At 36.3% G+C, this 24,643-nt stretch overlaps 1 protein-coding gene across 1 annotated transcript in view; it reads left to right on the forward strand.

Moving 5' to 3' along the window:
- The window catches only part of ATF6 (activating transcription factor 6), a 230,624-nt gene that overhangs the window by 680 nt on the left and 205,301 nt on the right, over nt 1-24,643 (forward strand). Inside the window, exons 2-6 of the mRNA XM_044674260.1 lie at nt 8,810-8,886; nt 15,935-16,022; nt 17,157-17,263; nt 20,290-20,419; nt 21,094-21,297. Coding sequence (XP_044530195.1) covers nt 8,810-8,886; nt 15,935-16,022; nt 17,157-17,263; nt 20,290-20,419; nt 21,094-21,297 — 606 coding nt within the window. The remainder of the gene's footprint in view (nt 1-8,809; nt 8,887-15,934; nt 16,023-17,156; nt 17,264-20,289; nt 20,420-21,093; nt 21,298-24,643) is intronic.

Consider the following 24,643-nt stretch of genomic DNA (forward strand, 5'->3'; position numbering starts at 1 on the left):
ATAATGAATTTTTCTTTAAAGACAAAGGAACAAGAGAAAAAAAATCTTTAAACCTATTTAACACATTGAAAAAAATACAGTCTTCTGCCATCCTGTGAAATCTCATCTGTCCTCTGTGATCTGTCAGAAATTATTGGCAGTAGTTTAGCAATCACATGTCCTAGCTCTTTCAGTACCCAGAGATATAATAGTTCTGGTGATTTGAACTCAATAATGAAAAGTGCTCTCATGATATGCTTACTTGACTTATTTTTAATATGAATTCCCTGTTTTTTTGTTGTATTCCTTCCAGTTCAAATTTCATTCATAGAGGGGAAAAGGGAAGTAGTAAGAATTGACTTCTCTCAGCCTTTATTTGTCATTATCTTAGCCATCTTGGGCAGTGATCTTCAATCTTTGAACCTTCTTTTCTCTTTATATAGATAAACCCTTCTTTTAGTTTCTGAGGTTTTCTCTCTAGCCTTAATTCATTCTGAGTTCCAGAAACTATTCTTTTGAAACCTGTCATGTTTTAAAATTCACTCTCACTTGTCCTTGCTTCCAAAAACCTGAATTGTTCGTTGAGTTTCTTGTGAATCCACACTGGTTCTTTTTAATAACTCCCTCCCTCTTTTCCTCATCAGAGTGGTTTCTTTTTGGGTCTTTAGAAGTACATTTGTGAATGCTATCTATTCCCTTAGGTCTGACTTCCTCCATAGAACCACTGCCTATAGGATGCTACTTAACTTTCCTCTTAATCATTTGAAATATGTTCACCTAAAATTTATTTATTTATTTTAAAACCCATACCTTCTGTCTTAGAATTAATACTAAATGTCAGTTCTAAGGTAGTAGAGAAATAAGGATTAGGCAACTGGGGCTGTAACTTGCCCAGAGTCACATGGTTAGGATGTGTCTGAGACCAGATTTGAAACAAAAACCTCCTATCTCCAGGCCTTGTTCTCTATCTCGTTGAGCCTCCCAATTGCCACTTCTCCTAAAATTAAAAAAAAAAAATCACAATATAATTAACTTTTCTCTTCTTTTTCTATCATAGATTCTGAGTCATGGATTCATCACCACTGTTTCACTCTCTATTACTTTCTTATATCCAGTCACTTGCCAAGTATTGTCATTTTAATCACCACCTCCCTCTCAGCATTACCTAGTCTCTACTTACATGGCTGCCATTATAATTCAGGCCCTTATCACCTTTTGCTTTGATTATTGCTGTAGTATTTCAGTTGGATTCTCTGCCTCAAGTCTTTTTCCTTGGGGAGAAGTGATCATTTTAAAGGATTGTTTTGTCTATGTCATCCCCTTACTCAAAAAACTTCAGTAGTTCCCTGTTGAGACTAGGATCAAATATAATCTCGTTTGCTATTTAAAACCTTCATAGTGACTAAAGCAAAGGTTCTTTACCTGAAGTCTTTGAACTTGTTTTAAGAAAAACTTTGTTAATGTATTTCATTATAATTGGTTTCTTTTGTAATCTTTTATATTCCATTTTAAAACTTTTTTTTTACCCTTGAAGAGTCCATAGGCTATACTAGGTTGCCAGACAAGACCAAGAAGTCCATGAGACACAAAAAAAATCAAGAACCCCTGGGCTAAAGCCCATCTTTCCAGGATTTTTGCCTATTATTCCTCTTCTTACCCTCAATGGTTAATCGAAATTAGTATACGTGCTATTTCTTATGCCCAAAATTCTATTTCTCTTTTCTCTGCTTTTATGCTGTGTACTGTTGCTATTATATCTGGAGTGTATTTCTTCAACTTCTAATATCACCACTTAGATGAGACTTTTCCTTATCCCCTGATCCTGATTTTGTTCTCCCCTCCTTCCTCCAAATAACCTCTTTGAGGACAAATGCCTATATCATAGCACCTGGTACAGTGCTTGATACATGCTTAGGTACTTAGGTACAAGGGTCTTCAATAAATGATTTATGACTGATTGATTCCTCACAAGGCTCTGTAATAATGAAAGTAAAATTATTAAATGTAATATTAATGGGAAAAAAAGAGTTTGGTCACTGTTCATAAAATTAACTCTCAAGTTAGGGGTCTGTTAGTAGCTCTTAAAAATTAAGTTTTTAGTAAAAATGGAGATAAATTGGAAATGTAGGAAAGAGACAGGAGATATCACCTAGCTAAATACCTAAGCTGAATCAGGAAGCCCAAATCTGCAGCCCGCCAAACCACCAGAAACTCTTGAGAGCACAGTAGGCACCAGAGCTCCCTCTCCAGACCTTTTTTCTCTGCTGCATCATAAGTTTTTACTCCTGTCCCCTTCCATCATGCACAAAGTGTGCACATAAAATGGGATGCAGGGTAGGACAAACTTAGGGAGTGGTTTCTATCTACACAGTTCTTATCATTTCCATCCCAGCAAGAAGTTTCTCTTTGTTGGTGAGAATCAGATCCACAAGAGTATTAATTTCTTTCTGTTGGGTCTTCCACATTTTGAAGATTTTCATCTATGTTATGCCCCCTAAATATGGGGGTGCCCCTTTAACCTTACTCAAGCTCTGTCTTGGGGGCCTCTTCTCCTTTTATAATATTTCAGTTGGTGATCTCATCAGCCACCATGGATTAAATTATCATCTCTGCTGACCATTCTCAGATCTACTTCTCCAACTCTAATCTTTCTTTTCCACTCTCAAATTTCCAACTGCCTATAGAACATCTTGTGTTCATTGTCCCACAGACATTTTAAGTTCAGCATGTCCAAAATTGAGCTCATTTTCTTTTCCCTCTGAACTCTCCTTCTTCCTTACTTTCCTATTACTGTCAAGAGTACCACCATCTTCCCAATCACCCAGGCTCCCAACCTAGGTGTCATCTTTGACTCCTTACCCTCTCTTACCCTTAATAATAGCCCATCTAATCCAAGTCTTACTTGATAGCTCTTTTGTATGGCCTTTTCTCTATTTTGAAACTAATACCGTCATTGTTCTTGCTTTTGTCACTTCATGCCTGGATTGTTGCAGTAACCTTCTAGTTGTCTCCCTGTCTCAAGTTTTTGTACATTACTCCATTCTTCACTTAATTATCAAATTAATCCTCCTAAAACTCAAATCTGACCATGTTTTTCCTCAATTTCCAGTTTGATCAACTCCAGTGGCTATCACCACTTGTTCAAATATAAAATCCTGTTTATTCAGATTAGATAAAATCTGATCTTACACCTTATTCTTCTCCACAATCTAGCAACCCTGGACTCCTTGCTGCTCTTTGCTCAAGACCCTCCATCTATCCACCTTGGGTATTATCCCTGACTGTTCCTTATACTTAGAATTCTCTCCCTCATCATCTTTGCCTCTTGGCTTCCCATAGTTCCAGCTAAAATTCCACCTTCTACAGGAACATTTTCTGCTCCCCTTAATGCCAGTGCTTTATCTCTATTTGTCATGTCCAATTTATCTTGTACTTATCTTGTTTGTACATAGGTTTTTTCATGGTGGCTCCCCATTAGACTGAGCCACTGGAGAGCAGGGACTGTTTTTGCCTTTATATCAGTAGTGCTTAGCACAGTGCCCAATACATAGTAGGTGCTTAATACCTGCCTATTGACTAACCAAGCAGACTAATTATCAAGTCAAGAGATTATTAGCTGCCCAGTAGCAGAAAGAAATTCCAAGTATGTGTCCAGTCCTCCATCACTTCTCTATCATGCTTTTATGCTGTTTTCTGGATGCTATCTGTGCAGCTGCTCTGAGTGCGCTCCTATGACAACATTGCTTTTGTGTCTGCCTTTGTTACTCTGGAGCCAAATGTTCTCCATTGTGGTTTGCTTCACTGACTATTGGATTTTCTCACATGAGAATTGGGTTAGAGATAGGGACCAAGGGACCTATGAACTAGACTTGAAACCAGGAAGACACATGTTCCAACATATAAAAATAATAATAGCTACCATTTAATTTAATTCAACTTTAATTTGAAGATTTTCAAAGTGCTTTATAGGTATTATATTATTTGATTATCACAGTAGCCTTGGGAGGTAGGTTCTATTATCAACCCCATTTTACAGATGAGGAAACTTGAGAATGACAGAGGTTTGGTAATTTGCCTAAGGTCACACAGTGAGTGTCTGAGGCCACAGGGAACTCAGATCTTTGTGACTTTATGCTTTTTCAACTGATCTCTAGCAGCTTCAGTGTACATACAGATGGTGTGGATGTAAAGAATATAGGGAGAACTAGGACCTCTGGGGGTAGGGCTTGCCATACTCTTTTCAGGGCTGGTGTTCCACTTTTCATCCATCTCTCACCTGTGGCTTCAAGAAACTGCACTATTGCAGCAGCCACACCTGGTGAAGCTGCCTTGGGAGACAGGCCCATGGTGAGGGTAGCTGTCAGTGAGTTAGGAGGGTGTCTGCCCCAAGCTTGGGAAGACTTTTCCTGTGGAGTGGATAGATGAGAACACTTTGTGCTAACAGCCACAAAAGCAGCTAACACAGGAGAGCTTGGATAGACATCCGAGAAGCCACGGTCATTGCTAGCTATCCTGATTTTCGTTTTGTCACTGGATTTTGATGAGTTTGGGAGAGTGAGACTGATGACTGTGTGTGATTCTACCTCGCTTAAATTTAATTCACAGGCATGTCAAGACATTATCTGTTTAGTAGTGAGTTGTTTTAGTTTTGCTTTTTTTCTCATTATTCTTTTTGCTTTTTATTAATTTTGATCATTACCTTGACAAATTAGTTGTGTGATTATACACAGACTGTTGAATCAAGGATAATTACCATATCAACAATAAATCTTTTCCTTGTATATATCCTATATCCAGGGCTTGTTAATTATTATTATTATTTGAAAAACCTTTACTTCATGTCTTAGAATGCAGTAAGACCTAGATAATGGAGGATAAGTGACTTGCCCAGGGTCACACAGCTAGGAAGTATCTGAGGTCAGATTTGAACCCAGGACCTCCCATCTCCAGGCTGGCTATCCATCCACTGAGTCACCTAGTTGCCCAATTATTTTCTTGAAGACTATTGCTAGAAATGTATGTAATCAGTGACAGTGAGCCTTGGCTCAGTTGTTTCCTGTTCTTTGCTGCCACAAAAAGGGCTGCTATAAATATTTTGGTGTCTGTAGAGCTTTTTTGTGTTGTTGTTAATGACTTCATTGGAGTATATGCTTAGCAATAGAATCTCTAAATCAAAAGATAATGCAATTTAATCACTTTATTTGCAGAACTCCAAATTGCTTTCCAGAGGGGTAGCACCAGTTCAGAACTCTACCAGTAATATATTAATGTACCTATCTTTCTGTGACCCCTCATAGATTATTCCAAATTTTTGTCACTTTTGCATATTTTCTAGATGTTAGGTAAAACCTCTGACATGTTTTGGTCTGCATTTCTCTTTATTATTAGTGATTTAGGGGATTCTTTCAAAAGGTTAGTAATAGTTTGTAGTTCTTTTGAGAATTGTTTGTCTAGGTGCTTTGACCACCTATCTACTGCAACTTTTGGACTGTAGGAATTAGAAGGTCTTAGATATTCACAGATTTCTTCCAACTTTAATTCTATGATTTTATGAATCTTTAATATTATAGATGAAAAAAATAGCTTCAAGAGATTGGGTGACCTGTAGTCCATTATGTCTCCTTCAATATGGGGAAGTATTTATGTATATGTTTATAATTAGTCTTTTGGAGTTGTAATTGGCAATTGCATTGATTATAGTTTTTGTCTTTTTTTTAAGTTTTTAAGTTATTGTGTTTTTCTTTGCAATTTCTTTGCAATTCAATATTTATTAAATCTCTCCTATGTGCCAGGTATTGGGGATACAAAGCTAAAAAAAGGGGATAAATCTGTTTATTTAACAAATCTATAGTTTTTTGGGTTGAGGGGAAGCAATATTTATAAATTAAATAAAAGATGTCCTTGAAACCTTAGTTTAGTTTTAAAGTTCAGTACCTTCAAAGGGGGCAGCTACATGGTTTAGTGGATTAAGCACAGGGCCTGGATCCAGAAAGACTTGATTTCAAATCCAACTTCAAGACATTTAAAAGCTGTGTGATTGATCCTTGGCAAATCACTTAATCCTTATTTGCCATAATCCACTGGAGAAGGAAATGGCAAACCACTTAGTAGTGTCTTTGCCAAGAAAACCCCATGGACAGTTTGGTCCATAAAATCATGAAGAGTCAGACACAATTCAACCATAGCTTAAAACAGCACTAAAACTTGGGACATCCAGTAAATACAAAGTAATTTTTGGTGGAGAAGGCAGAGGTCCAATAAAAAGGGCAATTTGTGAACAATAGAGCAGATTTTCCAGAAGACATAGACAGGATGGAATGAGATAGGGACACAGGAGGGATGGGATTATTATGACTAGCTTTGGGGACTGGAGAGTGGTAAGCCAGAAAGGTGCTTTGGCTTGTGCCAGTTTGAATTGTAGGGATCCTGAGGAAGGCTATGGAGCAGGAGATTGCTACATTATTTGCAATAATAATTCTAATGTGGATGATTATCAGTCTGTAGAGAAAAAATAGAAAATGCTGGTAGTGTGGGTAGGGATATGAAGACAGATGAGGAGTTCCTGGCTCTGTCTGATAATGAAGGTTAGGGAGATGAAGTACTAGGACCCGCCTGATTAATTATAGGGGGGTGAAACCTGTGCGAGGCAATCCAGTCCTCAACCAGGCTAGTTCAGTGTTTTATACAAATAAAAGATATAAACGTATATGTGTATACATATATGTGTATTTGTCCACATACGTGTGTGTGCTCTACCATACAACTTATGTCCCTTTGAATAAGGTATTGTTTTTTTTTTTTTTTTAAACTTTTCTGGGCTTCAATTTCTTTATCTATAAGTAAGATGAGGGAGTTGGGCCAGGTGAACTGAGGACCCGTGCAGCTGTATGTATACCTATGATATTTGTATACCTGTGAGGCAGTGTCCAGTAGTGTAAGGAACATGTTAAAATCCTGCCTCTGGTAACCCTTACCTGTTGTGTAATGACCAAGTCTCCTAACTGAGTTTCAGTTTTCTCGTCTGCAAAACAGGAAAAATAGCTTTAATAGCAATCTCATGATATGGTAGTGTTTCATTTAGTTAATTAACAAGAACTTAGTAAGTTTCTGCTATGTGCCAGGCACTGAATTAAATATTGAGGATACAAAAATCCCTGCCCACAAGAAGTTTACATTTTAATAAGGGAGACAATACATATAATGAGGCATACAGAGGATATCCATACAGAGGAGTTAACCTTAGAGAGATGGATAAGAGCAACTGGGGAGGCCAGGAAAAGGCCTCTTTCAGAAGGTGGTGCTTGAGCTGAGTTTGACTGAAGAATTGAAGAACTAGACAGACACGATACAGAAGTGTTCTGAAGCCCTTTAAGTGTCCTGTAATTCATTAATTATTGGCAATGATTACAAGTGCTTTTAAAAGCACTCTCGATAATAGAGGAATCAGCATACCATGGTTACTTTCTGAACGTTTCTTTCCCTAATTTTGACCTCATTCAATTGAGGAACTATTTCCTCTTTTTATAATTAAAAACACTGAGAGTGGGATTCACTTTATATCCATATTTATGGGAATGTATTTGTTTTATATCAGAGATATTTGACTCTTTTGAACAATAGCTTGTTCATGTGGCCAAGTTGTAAGGAAGAACTTTTTGGAGTGCTACATCCATTAAAATACAATTTATTTAAATAGTTTTTAAACAATTAAATGCTTTAGAAAAAGGAACTTCTCTTTAGTCTATAACTTAGCCAACTAATATGATTAACTTAGAAAAGTGTGAATTCTAAGTTAAAAGTGAATATAGTATAATAACTGATATTTCAAATAAACAGTTTTCAGATGAAATCAAAATTATCAATAATCACATGAAAAAATGTCCTAAATTCCTCCAGATTAGAGAAATGCAAATTAAAACAACTCTGAGGTACCACCTCACACCTAGCAAATTGGCCAATAGGACAAAAAAGGAAAGTGGTGAATGTTGGAGGGGATGTGGCAAAATTGGGACACTAACACACTGCTGGTGGAGTTGTGAATTGGTCCAACCATTGTGGAGTACAATTTGGAATTATGTACAAAGGACCTTAAATGAATACCTTCCCTTTGATCCAGCCATATCACTGCTGGGTTTGTTTCCCAAAGAGATAATAAGGAAAAAGACTTGTACAAAAATATTTATAGCTGTGGTCTTTGTGGTGGCAAAAAATTGGAAAATGAGAGGGTGTCCATCGATTGGGGAATGGCTGAATAAATTGTGGTCTCTAATGGTGATGGAATACTATTGTGCTGAAAGGAATAATGAACTGGAGGAATTCCATGTGAACTGGAAAGACCTTGAGGAATTGATGTAGAGAGAAAGGAGCAGAACCAGGAGAACATTGTACACAGAGACTGATACATTATGGCACAATTGAATATAATGCTCTTTTCTACTAGCAGCAATGCAAATCCAGGACAATCTCGAGGAACTTAGTAGAAAGGATGCTATCCACATCCAGAGAAAGAACTGTGGGAACAGAACGCAGAAGAAAAACCAATCATATGATTTGATAGGGATATGATTTGGGTTTTGATGTTAAATAATCACTCTACTGCAAATATGAATAACATGGAAATAGGTAGAATTGCTTGTCAGTTTTGGAAGGGGGGAGGGAAAAAGCATGAATCATGTAACCATGGAAAAGTATTCTAAATAAATAAATTAGAAAAATAATAACTGATATTTGGCAGTAGTACAGTTGGCATAGTAATATGCTAATCTTTTTTTTTTTTTTTCAGATCGTTGGCTCAAATAATCTTTTCTTGTTCTTTTTCCTTTATTCCAAGATTCAACCCTTTTTGCTGAACTTGGTGATTTAATGGACACAGATGAATTGCAGCTGGATGTAGAGAATGAAACTTATGTAAGTGTTTGACAGAAGAGAAATATTATGTTATTCAATATGGCATTGAATCCGTACCCTAATTATTATTATAATAATTTTAATATTTAAACCCTTACCCTCTGGCTTAGAATCAATACTAATTATCGGTTCCAATACAGAAGAATGGTAAGTGCTAGGCAATGGGGTTAAGCAACTTGCCCAGGGGCACACAGGTAGGCAGTTTGAACCCAGGACTTCCCACCAGGCCTAGGGCTCCATCTAGGGCAATTTTTAATATTAAAAAAAAATTTTTCCTGAATTCTCTCTTTCCTTCCTTAAGAGAGTAAGCAATCTGACATAAATTTTAAATGTGTAGTCATGTAAACATTTTTTCATATTAGTCCTTTTGTGGAAGAAAACAAAAAAAATGAAGAAAGTGAAATATAATATGCTTTGGTTTAGACTCAGACTTCATCAGTTATTTCTCTGGAGGTGGAGGAAAGGCTTTATTTTTGATTAAGGGGTTAATTAGGGAAGACTGTGTGGAAGAGTTGACATTTAGGCTGGGTCTACAAAGATAGGTAAAGATTTAAACATATGGCCTGTGAGGAGGGAGGAAATAACATTCCCTGTGTTGCAAAGAAAACAGAGGTAGGGAATTGTGGGACCTTATTCCTTGCTTGGGGAACAAGAAATAGATTCTGAAAAAGAGATTTGAAAATTATTTTTTTAGTTTATGATGATGAAATTGTTCCTCATTCCTTTGTAGACAAGGACAGCATTTTAAGGTTCCCATTTAGCTGCCCTGGATTTTCATCTATACGTTCATATGTTTAATAACATTAAACTAGCTCCATTAAGTTAAACTCTAATGAAAAGCCAAACCCCAAAATAATAGAAAGGAGTTGAATTTAATTAAATTTTATTTTAGGTCTACTATTTATTTTCTTTTGGGTCAATTGTTCATTTTTTCCCACAATAATTATTTCTTGTTACTTGATCCTCTTTCTTTTTGTTTCCTTCCTTTTCTCTGCCAAAATGATTTTCTTATGGTATGGTTATCACTACTTAGATGGCCTCTAAATATCATATTCAATTTTAAATCTATGATCCTCTTATCCCTGTTCAATTGTTTTCAAATAACTTACCTTTACCTCTTGGACAGTAGGTTTTTTTTTTAATTTTATTTAATTAATTGATTTAGAATATTTTTCCATGGTTCCATGATTCATGTGCTTCCCCCCCTTCCTCAAGCCAACAAGAAATTCCACTGGGTTTTACATATGTCATTGATCAAGACCCATTTCCATATTATTAATATTTGCATTAGGGTGATCACTTAGAATCTACAACCCTAATCATATCCCCATTGACCCATGTAATCAAGCAGTTGTTTTTCTTCTGTATTTATACTTCCATACTTCTTTCTTTGGATGTGTGAATAGCTTTCTTTCTCATAAGTCCCTCAGAATTGTAGGACAGTAGTTCTTAACCTGAGATCTGTGAACTGATTTTAAAAAATATTTTGATAAGTGCATTTTAATGTAATTGGTTTGTTCTGTCATCCTATATATTTTGTTTTATGAATTAAAAAATATTCTGAGAAGAGGTCCATAGGCTCTATCACATTGCCAGAGAATCCAGGATACAAAAAAGTTTAAGAACTCCTGCTCCGAGTTAAATTAAAAACTTTATCAACCCTGGTTTAAGACTCTATGTGTTAGCTTCAACCTACCTTTCCAGCCTTATTTCACATTACTTCCTTTAATACATTCTATATTTCTAGTCAAATTAGATTGGTTAAATTTCTTACATTTTATCTTTTGCTTCCATGAATTTGCAAAAAGCCATTACCCTGTCGGCAGCTGGGTAGCTCAGTGGATTGAGAGCCAGGCCTAGAGATGGGAGGTCCTAGGTTCAAATCTGGCCTCAGACACTTCCCAGCTGTGTGACCCTGGGCAAGTCACTTGACCCCCATTGCCCACCCTTACCACTCTTCCACCTAGAAGCCAGTACACGGAAGTTAAGGGTTTAAAAAAAAAATGTTAAAAAAAAAAAAAGCCATTACCCTGGAAATCATTGCTTCCATACTTCTCCAAAGTCAGTGTGGTGTTAACCTTCACTCCTGAGTTTTCTGGATTGTTAATCTTCTCTTCTTTCAAAAATTAATTTGTATTTACTTGGTATATCTAGACAAGTAGGAATTGGAGAAGTGGAATAAGGGAAAGAGGAAAATTATGAAGATCAGTTTGTGGCTATAGAACAAAGAGAAATTATATACCTCTTTTCACTCTGCAAAATTTGTCTACTTTGTGAATTCACCCTGATTAAATGTATGGCCTTGATCTTATTAGCATCATGCTCTCAACAATTGAGCTTAATTGACATTAGAAGTTGGGTAAATCCTGTAAGTGCAGTTACAAGATGTGATTGGATCATTTGGGATAAAATTATATATTATTCTTTTTTTAAAATTAATTTATTTTATTTAGAATATTTTCCCATGGTTACATGATTCATGTTCTTTCCCTCTCTTCAACTGCCCCCCCCCGCCTCCCCCCTGTGTCCCCCCGTAGCTGGCATGCAATTCTGCTAGGTTTTACATGTATCATTGATTGAGACCTATTTCCGCATTATTGATAGTTGACTAGAGTTATCGTTTATTCCCCATAATATCCCCAATAATATCCCCCTCATCTCATGTGTTCAAGCAGTTGTTTTTCTTCTGTGTTTCTAGTCCCACAGTTCTCTCTGGATGTGAATAGTTTTCTTTCTCATAAGTCCCTCAGCCTTGTTCTGGATCCTTGCATTGCTGCTAGTACAGAAGTCCATTACATTTGATTTTACTACAATGTATCAGTCTCTGTGTACAATGTTCTCCTGGCTCTGCTCCTTTCACTCTGCATCAGTTCCTGGAGGTCTCTCCAGTTCACATGGAATTCTTCCAGTTTGTTATTCCTTTGAGCACAATAGTATTCCATCACCAGCATATACCACAATTTGTTCAGCCATTCCTCAATTGAAGGGCATACCCTCATTTTCCAGTTTTTTGCCACTACAAAGAGTGCAGCTATAAATATTTTTGAACATGTCTTTTTCCTTATGATCTCTTTGGGGTATAAACCCAGCAGTGCTATGACTGGATCAAAAGGCAGATATAGTCTTTTAAAGCCCTTTAAGCAGAGTTCCAAATTGCCATCCAGAATGGTTGAATCAATTCACAACTCCACCAGCAATGCATTAATGTCCCAATTTTGCCACATCCCCTCCAGCATTCATTACTCTCCCCTTCTTTCATTTTAGCCAATCTTCTAGGTGTGAGGTGGTACCTCAGAGTTGTTTTGATTTGCATTTCTCTAAGTATAAGAGATTTAGAACACTTTCTCATGTGCTTATTGATAGTTTTGATTTCTTTATCTGAGAATTGCCTTTTCATATCTCTTGCCCATTTATCAACTGGGGGATGGCTTGATTTCTTGTGCAATTGATTTAGCTCCTTATAAATTTGAGTAATTAGACCTTTGTCAGAGTTTTTTGTTATAAAGATTTTTTCCCAATTTGTTGATTCCATTCTAATTTTGGTTGCATTGGTTTTCTTCTTTATGACAGTTTGTACAAAAACTTTTTAATTTCATGTAATCAAAATTATTTATTTTACATTTTGTAATTTTTTTTAACTCTTGCTTAGTTTTAAAATCTTTCCTTTCCCAAAGATCTGACAAGTATACTCTTCTGATTTTGCCTAACTTACTTATAGTTTCCTTCTTTATATTCAAGTCATTCACCTATTCTGAATTTATCTTAATGTAGGGTGTGAGATGTTGATCTAAACCTAATCTCTCCATATTTTTTTTCCAATTTTCCCAGCAGTTTTTGTCAAATAGTGGATTTTTGTCCCCAAAGCTGGGCTCTTTGGGTTTATCATACACTGTCTTGCTGAGGTCACTTACCCGATGTCTATTCTATTGATCCTCCCTTCTGTCTCTTAGCCAGGACCATATTGTTTTTTTTTTAATTTTAATTTTTTTTTATTTTAAACCCTTTACTTCTGTGTATTGACTTATAGGTGGAAGATTGGTAAGGGTAGGCAATGGGGGTCAAGTGACTTGCCCAGGGTCACACAGCTGGGAAGTGTCTGAGGCCGGATTTGAACCTAGGACCTCCCGTCTCTAGGCCTGGCTCTCAATCCACTGAGCCACCCAGCTGCCCCCAGGACCATATTGTTTTGACGACCTCTGCTTTATAGTACAATTTAAGGTCTGGTACTGCTAGGCTACCTTCCTTCACCTTTTTTTTTTTTTTTCATGATTTCCCTTGATATTCTTGGTATTTTATTCTTCCAAATGAACTTTGTTATAGTTTTTTCTAATTCAGTAAAAAAGTTTTTTGGTAGTTTGATAGGTATGGCACTAAATAAGTAAATTAATTTGAGTAGAATGATCATTTTTAATATGTTAGCTCATCCTACCCATGAGCAATCAATGTTTTTCCAATTGTTTAGATCTAGTTTTCATTGTTTGGAAAATGTTTTGTAGTTGTGTTTGTAAAATTCCTGTGTTTGTTTTGGTAGATAGATTCCTAAGTATTTTATATTGTCTAGGGCAGTGATGGGCAAACTATGGACTGTGGGCCAGATGCAGCCCCCTGAGATGTTCCCTCAGGCTGCAGGACATCATTCCTAATCTGATGAATACAATGAGTAGGATACAATACAATGATACTTCGAAAGAGTTGCCTTAGAAACAGACTGACAGATGAGCATTTCCTTTCCTTTGACCCCCTCTTTAAAAAGTTTGCCCATCACTGGTAGCGCGATTTTGAATGGTATTTTTCTTTCTAACTCTTGCTGCTAAGATGTGTTGGAAATATATAGAAATGCTAGTGATTTATATGCATTTATTTGGTATCCTGCAACTTTACTAAAATTGTTGATTATTTCCACTATTTTTTTAGTTGATTCTCTAGGATTTTTTAAGTAGACCATCATATCATCTGCAGAGTGATAGCTTAGTCTCCTCATTGCCTATTTTAATACCTTCAATTTCTTTTTCTTCTCTAATTGCAATTGCTAGTGTTTCTAGTACAATGTTAAATAATAGAGGTGATAATGAGCCTCCTTGTTTCACTCCTGATCTTATTGGGAAGGCTTCTAATTTTTCTATATTAAGTATGATGCTTGTTGATGGTTTAACATACATACTGTTTATTAGTTTTAGGAAAGGTCCTTCTATTCCTATACTTTCTAGTGTTTTCAATAGGAATGGATGTTGCATTTTGTCAAAGGCTTTTTCAGCATCTATTGAGATAACCCTGTGATTTTTGTTTGTTAGCTTGTTGATATAGTCAATTATGTGGATGGTTTTCCTAATGTTGAACCATCCTTGCATTCCTGGTATAAATTCCAGCTGATTATAATGAATAACCCTCGTGATCACTTGCTGGAATCTTTTTGCTAGTATTCTATTTAACATTTTTGCATCTATATTCATTAAGGAGATTGGTCTGTAGTTTTCTTTCTCTGTTTTTGTTCTACCTGGCTTTGGAATTAGTACCATATTTGTGTTATAAAAAGAATTTGGTAGGACTCCTTCTTTGCTTATTATGTCAAATAATTTGTATAACATTGGGATTAGTTGTTCTTTGAATGTTTGATAGAATTCACTTGTGAATCCATCTAGTCCCAGGGATTTTTTCTTAGGGAGTTCTTTGATGGCTTGTTCAATTTCTTTTTCTGATATGGGATTATTTAAGTATTCTATTTCTTCTGCTGTTAATCTAGGCAATTTATATTTTTGTAAATATTCATCCATATCACCTAGATTGCTAGATTTATTGCCATATAATTGGGCAAAATAGTTTTTAACAATTGCCTTAATTTCATCTTCAGTAGAGGTAATGTCTCCCTTTTCTTCTTTGATACTGTTAATTTGGTTTTCTTCTTTCCTTTTTTTTATTAGATTGACCAGTACTTTGTCAATTTCATTTGTTTTTTTAAAGTACCAGCTTCTCCTGTTATTTATTAATTCTTTTTATTTTATTTATTTTATTTTTTATTATATAAAAATAGTTCTTTTACTTTCGATTTTATTAATTTCTCCTTTAATTTTTATGATCTTTAGTTTTCATCTGGGGATTTTTAATTTCTTCATTTTCTAGTTTTTTGATTTGCGCGCCCAATCATTGACCTCTGTCCTCCTTTATCTGTTAAGATATGCACTTAAAGATATAAATTTCCTCTTAAGTACTGCTTTGGCTGCATCCCACAGATTTTGTAGGATGTCTCATCATTGTCATTCTCTTCAATGAAATTATTGTTTCTATGATTTGTTCTTTAATTAACTGATTTTGGAGAATTATTCAATTTCCAATTAATTTTTGATTTACCTTTCTATGTGCCCATACTAATTATTATTTTAATGCATTATTATCTGAAAAGGTGGCATTTATTATTTCTGCTGTTTTGCATTTGTTTGCCATCTTTCTATGTCCTAGTGCATGGTCAATCTTTGAGAATGCACCATGTGGTGCTGAAAAGAAGGTATATTCCTTTTTGTCCCTATTTATTTTTCTCCACATATCTATTAACTCTCATTTTTCTTGGATTTCATTTACCTCTCATACCTCTTTCTTATTTATTTTTTGGTTTGATTTATCTAGATCTGATAGAGGAAGGTTTAGATCTCCCACTAGTATAGTTTTACTATCTCTTTCTTCCTTGAGCTCTGCCAGTTTCTCCTTTAGAAATTTGGATGCTATACTATTTGGTGCATACATGTTAAGTACTGATATTTCCTCATTGTCTATACTGCCTTTTATCAGGATGTAATGACCTTCCTTATCTCTTTTGATCAGATCTATTTTTACTTTGGCTTTATCAGCTATCAAGATTGCAACTCCTGCCTTCTTTTTCTCAGTTGAAGCCCAATAGATTTTGTTACATCCTTTCATCTTCACCCTGTGTATGTCTACGTGCCTCACATGTGCTTCTTTTTATATATGATGCTTGACATGTTATTTCTGATAATTTGTTGGACAGTGATTTGTCTTTTACTCTTCTTATTTTCTTTTCCTGGTTTATAATCCGCAGGAAAACAATTTCTATAACCTTGGCTTTGATTTGGATTTGATGCCATGGGACTCAGATCCTTGGGGGATCACAAATCAATCTTGTGCAGGTAATAATTTGCCACATTTAATTTATAATAAGTTATATATTTGGTTGTGGCTTTTGAGTTATTCCACAGTACATCAATTCAACTTTTCTGGTTTATGTCTTCTGATATTGGTTAAAAGACAGAGTGGATTGATTATCTATTTTACCTGTTCTGGTTTGTTATTCTCAAGAAAGGAAAGAAAAACACCTCTCCAGGATCAGTAGAAAGAATAGTATAATTTTTAAATACCGCAAGTGAATTGAAAATTCATGCCAGGAATAAAAATATGCTCTCAGTAAGAGAAATAGAAGCTGGGGGCTGACCTAGGTTACATATGAAAGATTATTGCCGTAGAGGGAAGGTTTTCTTTTTTAAAACCTTTACCATCTTTTGTCTTAGAATCAATGCTAAGTTTTGGTTCCAAGGTAAAAGAGCAACAAAGCTTAGGCATTTGATGTAAGTGACTTGACCAGGGTCGCACAGTTAGGAAGTATCTGAGCCCATATTTGAACCCAGGGCTTCTTATCTCTAGACCTGGTTTTCTATCTACTGAGCCACCTGGCTGTCTTGAGGGAAAGAGTAAAAAAAAAAAACCAATTAACTATGACCTTAAAATAGTTTATCTGAACATTCACAGGATTTAGAAAATATATACAGCTTTTTTTTTTTTACCCCAAACCTTACAGTTGTCAAATTTACAGGTTTGGTGTTCCAGAAATATTTTTGTTTCTCCTTTTTATTGTAATACAAATTAAACACTTTGAAATCCTTGGTCACAATTTTATTACTTCTTTTTTTTTCTTTTGTCATATTGGTGACAGATACCCAAAATTAAGGAGGTTATTATTCTCTTGTTTTATAAAGTCCAGTGTTGTTCTCCATTTTTTAGCCTTGCTAATGGAAAATTTTACATCAGTACTAAAGTTAACTGAGCTAAATAGATGCTTTTTGAGTAGTAGGTGGGGATTTATCCAAAAGAGAAAAAAATATTACAATTGGGCATTAAATACCCATTTGTATCTGGGGTTTGAACTTTCCAGAGACAGTGTTTGACTATTTAAAGCTTTTTAAGTGTGATATTTATTTTCACTTTTGTTAATTTTTTTCTATAAGTTATAATGTGCAGGTGGGAAAATCTCTTGACATATTTTACAGATAAATATATCAAGACAGAGGCTCAACCACTTTCTCCAGCTTCCTCAAACTGTTCAGTCTCTTCTCCTCAATCAGTGGATTCTTATTCTTCAACACAGCATGTTCCTGTAAGTAGCAAAATTTTTATATTGACTTGATTGTCAAAAATCCAGAAACTTAATACTTTAAAACCTTTCTAGTTCAGACTACTTAGATGAGGCCCATCTGACTTCAATAAACACTTTCTGTGTTCCAGGAACTATACTAGGTATACAAAGTTAAAAATGAAACCATTCATGCTCTCAAGGAGCTTATATTCTATAGGGAAAGATAACATGTAAAAATATAAGTAATAATATTCATGATTACTACAAGGTAATATTTTTTTGGGAAACTAGGCAGTTGGGGTTAAGTGACTTTTCCAGTGGTCACACAACTAAGAAGTACCTGAGGTCAAATTTGAATCCAGGACCTCCTTTTGCCATGCTTGGCTTTTTATCCATTGAGCTATCTAACTACTCTGGGAAGCATACTTTTTATTAATTACAGTATGCCTTATTAATTCAAATAATAATGGCCATAATCAAAATGAGGTGAGTTAGTGAAAAGATTATAGCTTGTAAATGGGCCTACATTATATGCTATATATCATAAACATTCATATTTTTAAATATGATAATTTATTTGGTACCCAAAAGTTTAAAATTAAGTATTAACTTATTAAATTATTGATTTATAAAAACTATTGATTTTTATTCTGTTTTCCCTTTACTTGTGAAATTGACTGTTCACAAAGGAAGACATTTTAAAAATTTTTACTGAATAAGAACCATCAGTTATAGTTTGACTCTTGGATAATAGTTTGAGTTACACTTATTTCTATATACTATAATATAACCTAATGTTTCACTGATATGGTATCTTGCTTCACATTTATATGCTATACTAGTTTTCAGCCATTTAGTGGTATTTTGCCAAAAAAGATAATTTTCATTGGCACATTTCCTACTGCAATGTTGAATAAAATTTGTTTTTGGTATTCTCCTAGTTCCTTATTTGTGCCTCTTTTGACCTTATTGTCATTCCTTCTTCCATATCTCTTACACTCATTTGGGTTTCATGCTCCTTAATTTCATAAAATCATAAGGTTTTAGTTTTGAAAAGTCCTTGGTCTAATCATTGATGCAGTGCAATCTTCCAATTATTCACCAAGTATTTACTAAGTACTTATGATGTTAGGGTACAGAAATAAAGAATGAAAAGGATCCTTACCTATGGTGAACTCACATTCTGATGGGAAATTACCTCTTAAGGAAAATTACTTTGGTCCTAGAGTATGGCATATATTGCAGTAATGAGAGGCTTGAGGCGGGGAATCCAGGTAAGATGGGTAATAGGTGATGAGAGCCTGAACAAAGTGTAGATGTGATATTGGAGAGAAGAGACTATTGTGAATGGAGAAATAGCAAAATTGGGCAACTGATGGGTGTGAGTGGGTGTGTGAGTGGTTAGGATAATAATGAGGGTATGAACCTGGGAGAGAAGAGGCATAGTGATAGTTTTCTCAGAAATAGTAAAGTTTGGAAGAGGGCGTGTTTAGGGGGAAAAGATTAAGAGTTCAGTTTTTGACTTATCAAGTTTAAGATGTTTCTGGCACATTCAATTTGAAATGTCCAATAAATCTTTGATGATCTGCAACTGAAGCTCAGGGGAGAGAAATGGGGCTAGATGTCTATGCTTCTAACTTTCTCTCTCCAACTCAGCCTCTGGTCAACTGTACAGAGATGCAGTTCATCCCATGGCAGCTGAGGAGGTTACTAAGAGAGTACATTAAGGGAGAAAAAGATGCCCTCTGCAGTGCCCTGGACAAGGGACCATCAGTCTTTGCTCCATCATCTTTAAGAGGGAACTTATTGCCCCATAGGGCTTCTGCTCTTTTTTTAGGAAGCTCCTTATACTGAGCCAAAGGCTGACTCCCTGTGACTTGTACCTTTTGGCTCTACTTCCCTCCTGAGCTTCACAGAATAAGTCTGTCCTCCCATGTGATAGCCTGTAGATATTTGAAAATGGCTATCAAGTAATTTTTTTTCTCCAGGTTGAACAACTCCAGTTCCTTAAACCTAAATTAGTTCCTTAAACTTTAGGCAGATTTTCTCTGAATAGTTAGTCACTGAACATTTATTAAGTGCCTGCTCTTTGTGAGGCACTATGCCAGTGATGGTGAACCCTTTTGGGGTTGTGTGTGATGTGAGAAATGTCCACAGGGGTGTTAGGGAAGGGGGAGGGGAAGGGAAGTAGCCAGGGCCCAACTCCCTCTGGTTTTCTAGAATTGAACTCTGGCAAAGTCTGTGCTGGGGTGATGGCATGTGTGTCCACAGAGAGGGCTTTGAATGTTTCCTCTGGCATATGTGCCATAGGTTCACCATCATGGCACTACACCAAGCACTGGGGATAAAGGAAGAGGCAAATGACAGTCTCTGCTCACAAGATCTCAGTCTAATGGAGGAGACAACATGCAAACCACTATGTACCAATGAGTTATATACAGGATAAGTTGGAGATGATCCACAGAGGGGAGGCCCTTAAGGAAGAGTGAGAAAGGCATCTCAAAGAAGCTAAAATTTTAGTTGAGACTTGAAGGAGGCCAGGGAAGCCAGGAGGTAGAGATGAAGACAAAGAGCATTCCAGGTATGGGCAACAACCAGAGAGAATGCCCAGAGCTGAGAGGTTATAAAAGGTAACTAAGGAGCAGAGGAGCCTTGGAGGAGACTCATCTGTGGAGGGTAATAAACTGACCTTGGTTCAGGATGATATTTTATATTTATCTTATATTTCAAACCTTTTTTCTCCTGCGAAATGAATTTTTTTCATTTATCTACTATAATGATTCCATACTCAGTATGGTACCCCACTATTACACATTTGCAGATATATCACCTTCAAGTTTTCTGTTTCAAGTGTATTGTTTAGCTCTCCAGTTAGTTCCTTATATGTAGGAATTGTGATTTTTTTTCTTGTGTCCCCCATGTTTTCTAATTCAATATTCAGTATAACATTAGGCACATTAGTACTAGAGCATGCTTTTTTGAAAGAATAAGGAATAAGAGAAAATTACATCCTTTTGCATTTGTTTTTAATTTTTATTTTGCTACAGGAAGAATTGGATTTATCATCTAGTTCCCAGTTGTCTCCCCTCTCTTTATACACTGAAACCTCTCACAGTCCTTCCTCATCGGAGTTACTAAAGGAAGACAAGCCCATCATTGGTGCTACAAATAAGACTGGTATTGCTTATCTTTTGACTGCTTTGATCAATTTTTTATCCCAGACCTTGGTTTACATTTACTTTCTCCAGGGAAGTTCTAGAGTAGGAATTTCTCTGGTTAAGCTTTTGTGCCTTTGTCATGGAGATGTAGTATTTATCTATGATGATTCACTGATTAGAGGCAGAGGAGGAATTAATCTTTCTTGTTTCTTTGTTTTCCTCTGTTAATATCTCAGTGTTTCTAGTTGGTGATCACCTTGGAAGATCTAATGATCTTTAAAAAAGCTTCTATTGTCTTAAGTTGAGAGATCTAATCTACAATTAAATATACCTATTTTATTGCTAATATTTATTCAAGACAATATATGGAAGAACTGGAGTAAAGGACATTATCATGGAAATGTGTGGCCAGAAGGAGGAATGATAGGTGGACAGTGAGAATACTCCAATGATATCAAGACATCCAAAAGGCCTCCAGGACATTCAGTGGATCTTCTGTAGTGAATTCTTGGGAGAAAAATAATATGGATAGGCATGGATGAGTTAACAACAGTCTGCACCACTGAAGGGAATTCCACATTTGATTAGATCATAGATCCATTTAAGTATTTGAATATAATATATAGAATATAAATAAAGAAGTGCATTAATACTTACTCGATCATACTCAATTGATAATTGTTTTTCTTTTAGTAAATGGACTGACTCCAAAAAAACAAAGTCACATCACTTCAAAGCCTTCAATTCAGCCCAAGCCCTTACTTCTGCCAGCAGTACCCAAGAGTCAAGCCAACTCGAGCATTCCAACAAAAGCTATCATCATTCAGACACTACCAACACTTTTGCCCTTGACAAAACAGCAGCCTGTTATTCACATTCAACCTGCACCTACTAAAGGTACAAGATTGAAACATTTGTGATTCTGTATATGATTGATAAACAATAAGATTTGTCATGAAAGTAGGCCATTGATGCCATTTTAAAGGACAGGGCTTTGTAAAATATATGAAGAGACTTTTGCATCTAAGTACAAAAATGAAATTAACTTTTATTCTTAGCTTTCTGTAGTTTACACATGGCTATTTAGGGATAGAATAGGTAATTATAATATTTATAATAACAAAAATGATTTTTTATGGCATGCAAGGTAACTAACAAACAATGATGTTTGTTTCCTGCAAATCTTTATGAGATGTCAAATACTGGGGGGGGAAAGAGGTAAATTGGGAATCTGCTCTGATGACTTACATTCCATGCCAGACAGAAATTCATGTTTACTATTTCTTAATCTGGTTGTTTCATTTTCAAGCTATAACTATGGTGAAATAAGACTTTTAAATATTTACTTCAAGGATCCCTATTAGTGTGGGTACCTTCTACCAGTGTAAGTCTCAACTCCAAAGTACCTTAGTAGATTTTTAAATTATTTTATTTGTCTGAAAAAGTGTATCACCTTGGTTAACCTTTTGGCAGTGAGATTTTTCTGAACTTTCTTAGACAGTAGACACAATCTGTGACTGAGCCTATATTTGAGGCCTTCCCAAAGAATCTGCCAGACCTACTTATTTGATAGTTCTGCCTCAGTATTCAAGTGTTCTCAAACCACCATGGCGAGGCATGAGAATAATTTGGGCTGACAGTGGGCAGTGAGGAATGGAACCCTCATATTCAGAAATCTTAAATTTCTCACTGGTTATCACTGGTTAAACATCAGCTGCAAAGCCTGTATTTTCAACATTTAGTTATACATGAATTATAAATTGACCCAATTGCCCACTCTGTGTTCTAGATCTATAATATTTTATACTAAGCATCAGCTTTGTACCTAATCTGTTTTACTAATTACTCTTAGAACAGTGAGACATAATTAATTACCTATAGTGATCCTCCAATGGACCATTCTATCTAATATCTCATTCTAGAAGGGCATTAAGATCTCTCCTGTGCTGACAAATAATGACAAAGTGGATAATGGGGTATAAGAGGGTGGTATAGGGGATGGAACCAGATGGTTAGGATTGGGCCAGTATCAGAAGATTAACTGTGTTTGGGAAGGCCATCAGAAACCAGTCCAGGCAGAGTCTGTCTTGAGATAACACACACAAACCACTCAAACAATAAATAAAAAGTAATTTAATTTAAAGGGAAAGGTTAGAACAAATTTGGATGACCCTAATACTAATGTCACTAATACTCCCAGATCTAATTTTGTTCCCTCACGGGAAGTCTTCAAAGTGTTTAACTACACTAATCCTCACCTCTCTGACCTAAAGATCCCAGTCCCTACTTTAGCTAAATCTGTACTAAACCAGTCCCGCTTAGATGGTATTATAGGTAGTAGTCTGTGGCAGTTTGGCAAGACCCAGGGAGAGGTCCTGTATCCAAAAAGGAACCAGCCCTGATCTTATAATCAGATGGTCAGGATCATAAGGGAACACAACCGACAACAGCAAGGCACCAGCAAAACAGCAGGTAGGATGGGGAAATCAGGGTAGAAACAGCCACTAAGGAAAAGCAGCCCAACCCCTCCAGAAATCTCCAGAGAGACTGCTAAAACCTCAGTTAACTGTCTGACCCCCCACTTATCCATTCTAGAATCTTTATCCTCCTGCACTCTCCCCTGCAGACCAAACTCACATGCTTTAACCTCACTTACTTTTAACAGGGGGAACATGGAACCTGCACACTGGGGACTCTGGAATTCCAGAAGAATCCCCCAATCTTGAGCATGCTCCTTATTCCCTAAGGCAGCAAACCCCAAAGCATACCTCTACCTGAGTTTGGAATGGGAGATGCCCCTCTACAAGACCCCAGTAAATATGCCAACCCTGATCCACAAAGTGTGGAAGCTGCCATTCTACAGCAGAGTTGTTACTCCATACTATACCAAAGAGGCTATTCTACTAGCCCCTGGGCTCTAAGGGTACCTGATTAGACCTCAGACTATTCCACCAGCTATTAGGCTATTATACACCATAAACCACTTCTTCAAATAAACTTCTTTTCTTACTTCTGGATTGAACAGAGTTCAAGTCTTCCATTCTTGGGGCAAGACCCTGCTACAAACTTGGGTGTGTTTCTCTCACATCAAAAGGACTTTATTGGAGGACATTTGACATATGATAAATCCCAATCAAAATGAAAATAAAACCCAGGAGCTTTCCTGCCTAAAACAACTACAGGAATGACAATAATAACAAATATAGTTTATTTGGCATTCAAAAGTTTGCACAGTACTTTACCAAATCTTCTCATTTAATCCTCTCAACTTGTCTATCATAAAAGCAGTATAGGTATTTATCTCCTTGGTAGACTATAAGCTTCTTGAGGACAGAGGGCTTATTTTGGTGTCTGTAACCTCAGTGCTTAGCTCAGTGCTTGACACAGAGTTGGTACTTAATCATTGTATGCTGAAGGAATAAGGAATCTCCCCCATAAAGATGATGAAGAAAATGAGCCTTGCAGAGAAGAAATTTTGCTTGTGGTCACATAGCTCTTAAGCATCACAGGTGAAATCTAGAGAGGTCTCTCTACCCCAAGTCCAGTCCTATTGAGGCATTGTGAGCAGTGGATTGAGCAAGAAATGTGGGATTAGGGAGCTCTGTAGGTTGTTTAATTCTCCCCTAGCATCTATTAGATGGATGGCTCTGGGAAAGACCTACTATCTTTCTTAACCTCAGCTTCCTTGTCTGTAAAACGATGGAAGTTGGACTCTGATTGCTGAGGCCTCTTCCAGCCCTAGGAGCTTTCCCTATGCACCCCTCACTGCTCAGTTTTCTTCTGACTATCAGCCCCTTGTAAGAGTTAAATTTAGGGTTTTATGCTAATATGAAAGTTATAAAGTAATATTGTGGTCACTGATTTTAAAATATTATAGCTTAAGTCAAAATGACTTTTAGCAGCTTTTATTTACAAAGAAGTGGAAAGAGTGAAAGTATAAATATAGATAAAGAGACAAATTCCTAATAAGCCTACCCACCTTTCTCTGGTGAAGTCTGGCTCAACCTGGGCAGGGGCTTCTCCAAGATTTTCTCCATGTGGATTTCCCAACAAGCCTCAGCCAGAAATCCTGGTGGTGTCTTCAGCCAGGGTTTCACCAATGTAGTCCCCTCCAAAGCCAACACAGGATCCAGGGAAAAAGTCTCCTTCAAGTCAGGAAAGGAATCTCCAGAATCAATCCCTTCAAACACTAGGAAGGGAAAGACCCCTAGACCATGCTGGTCTCTTCTTTTATGCTTCTTTT

Source organism: Gracilinanus agilis, chromosome 4 (assembly GCF_016433145.1).
Source record: "Gracilinanus agilis isolate LMUSP501 chromosome 4, AgileGrace, whole genome shotgun sequence".
Taxonomy (NCBI): Eukaryota; Metazoa; Chordata; class Mammalia; order Didelphimorphia; family Didelphidae; genus Gracilinanus; species Gracilinanus agilis.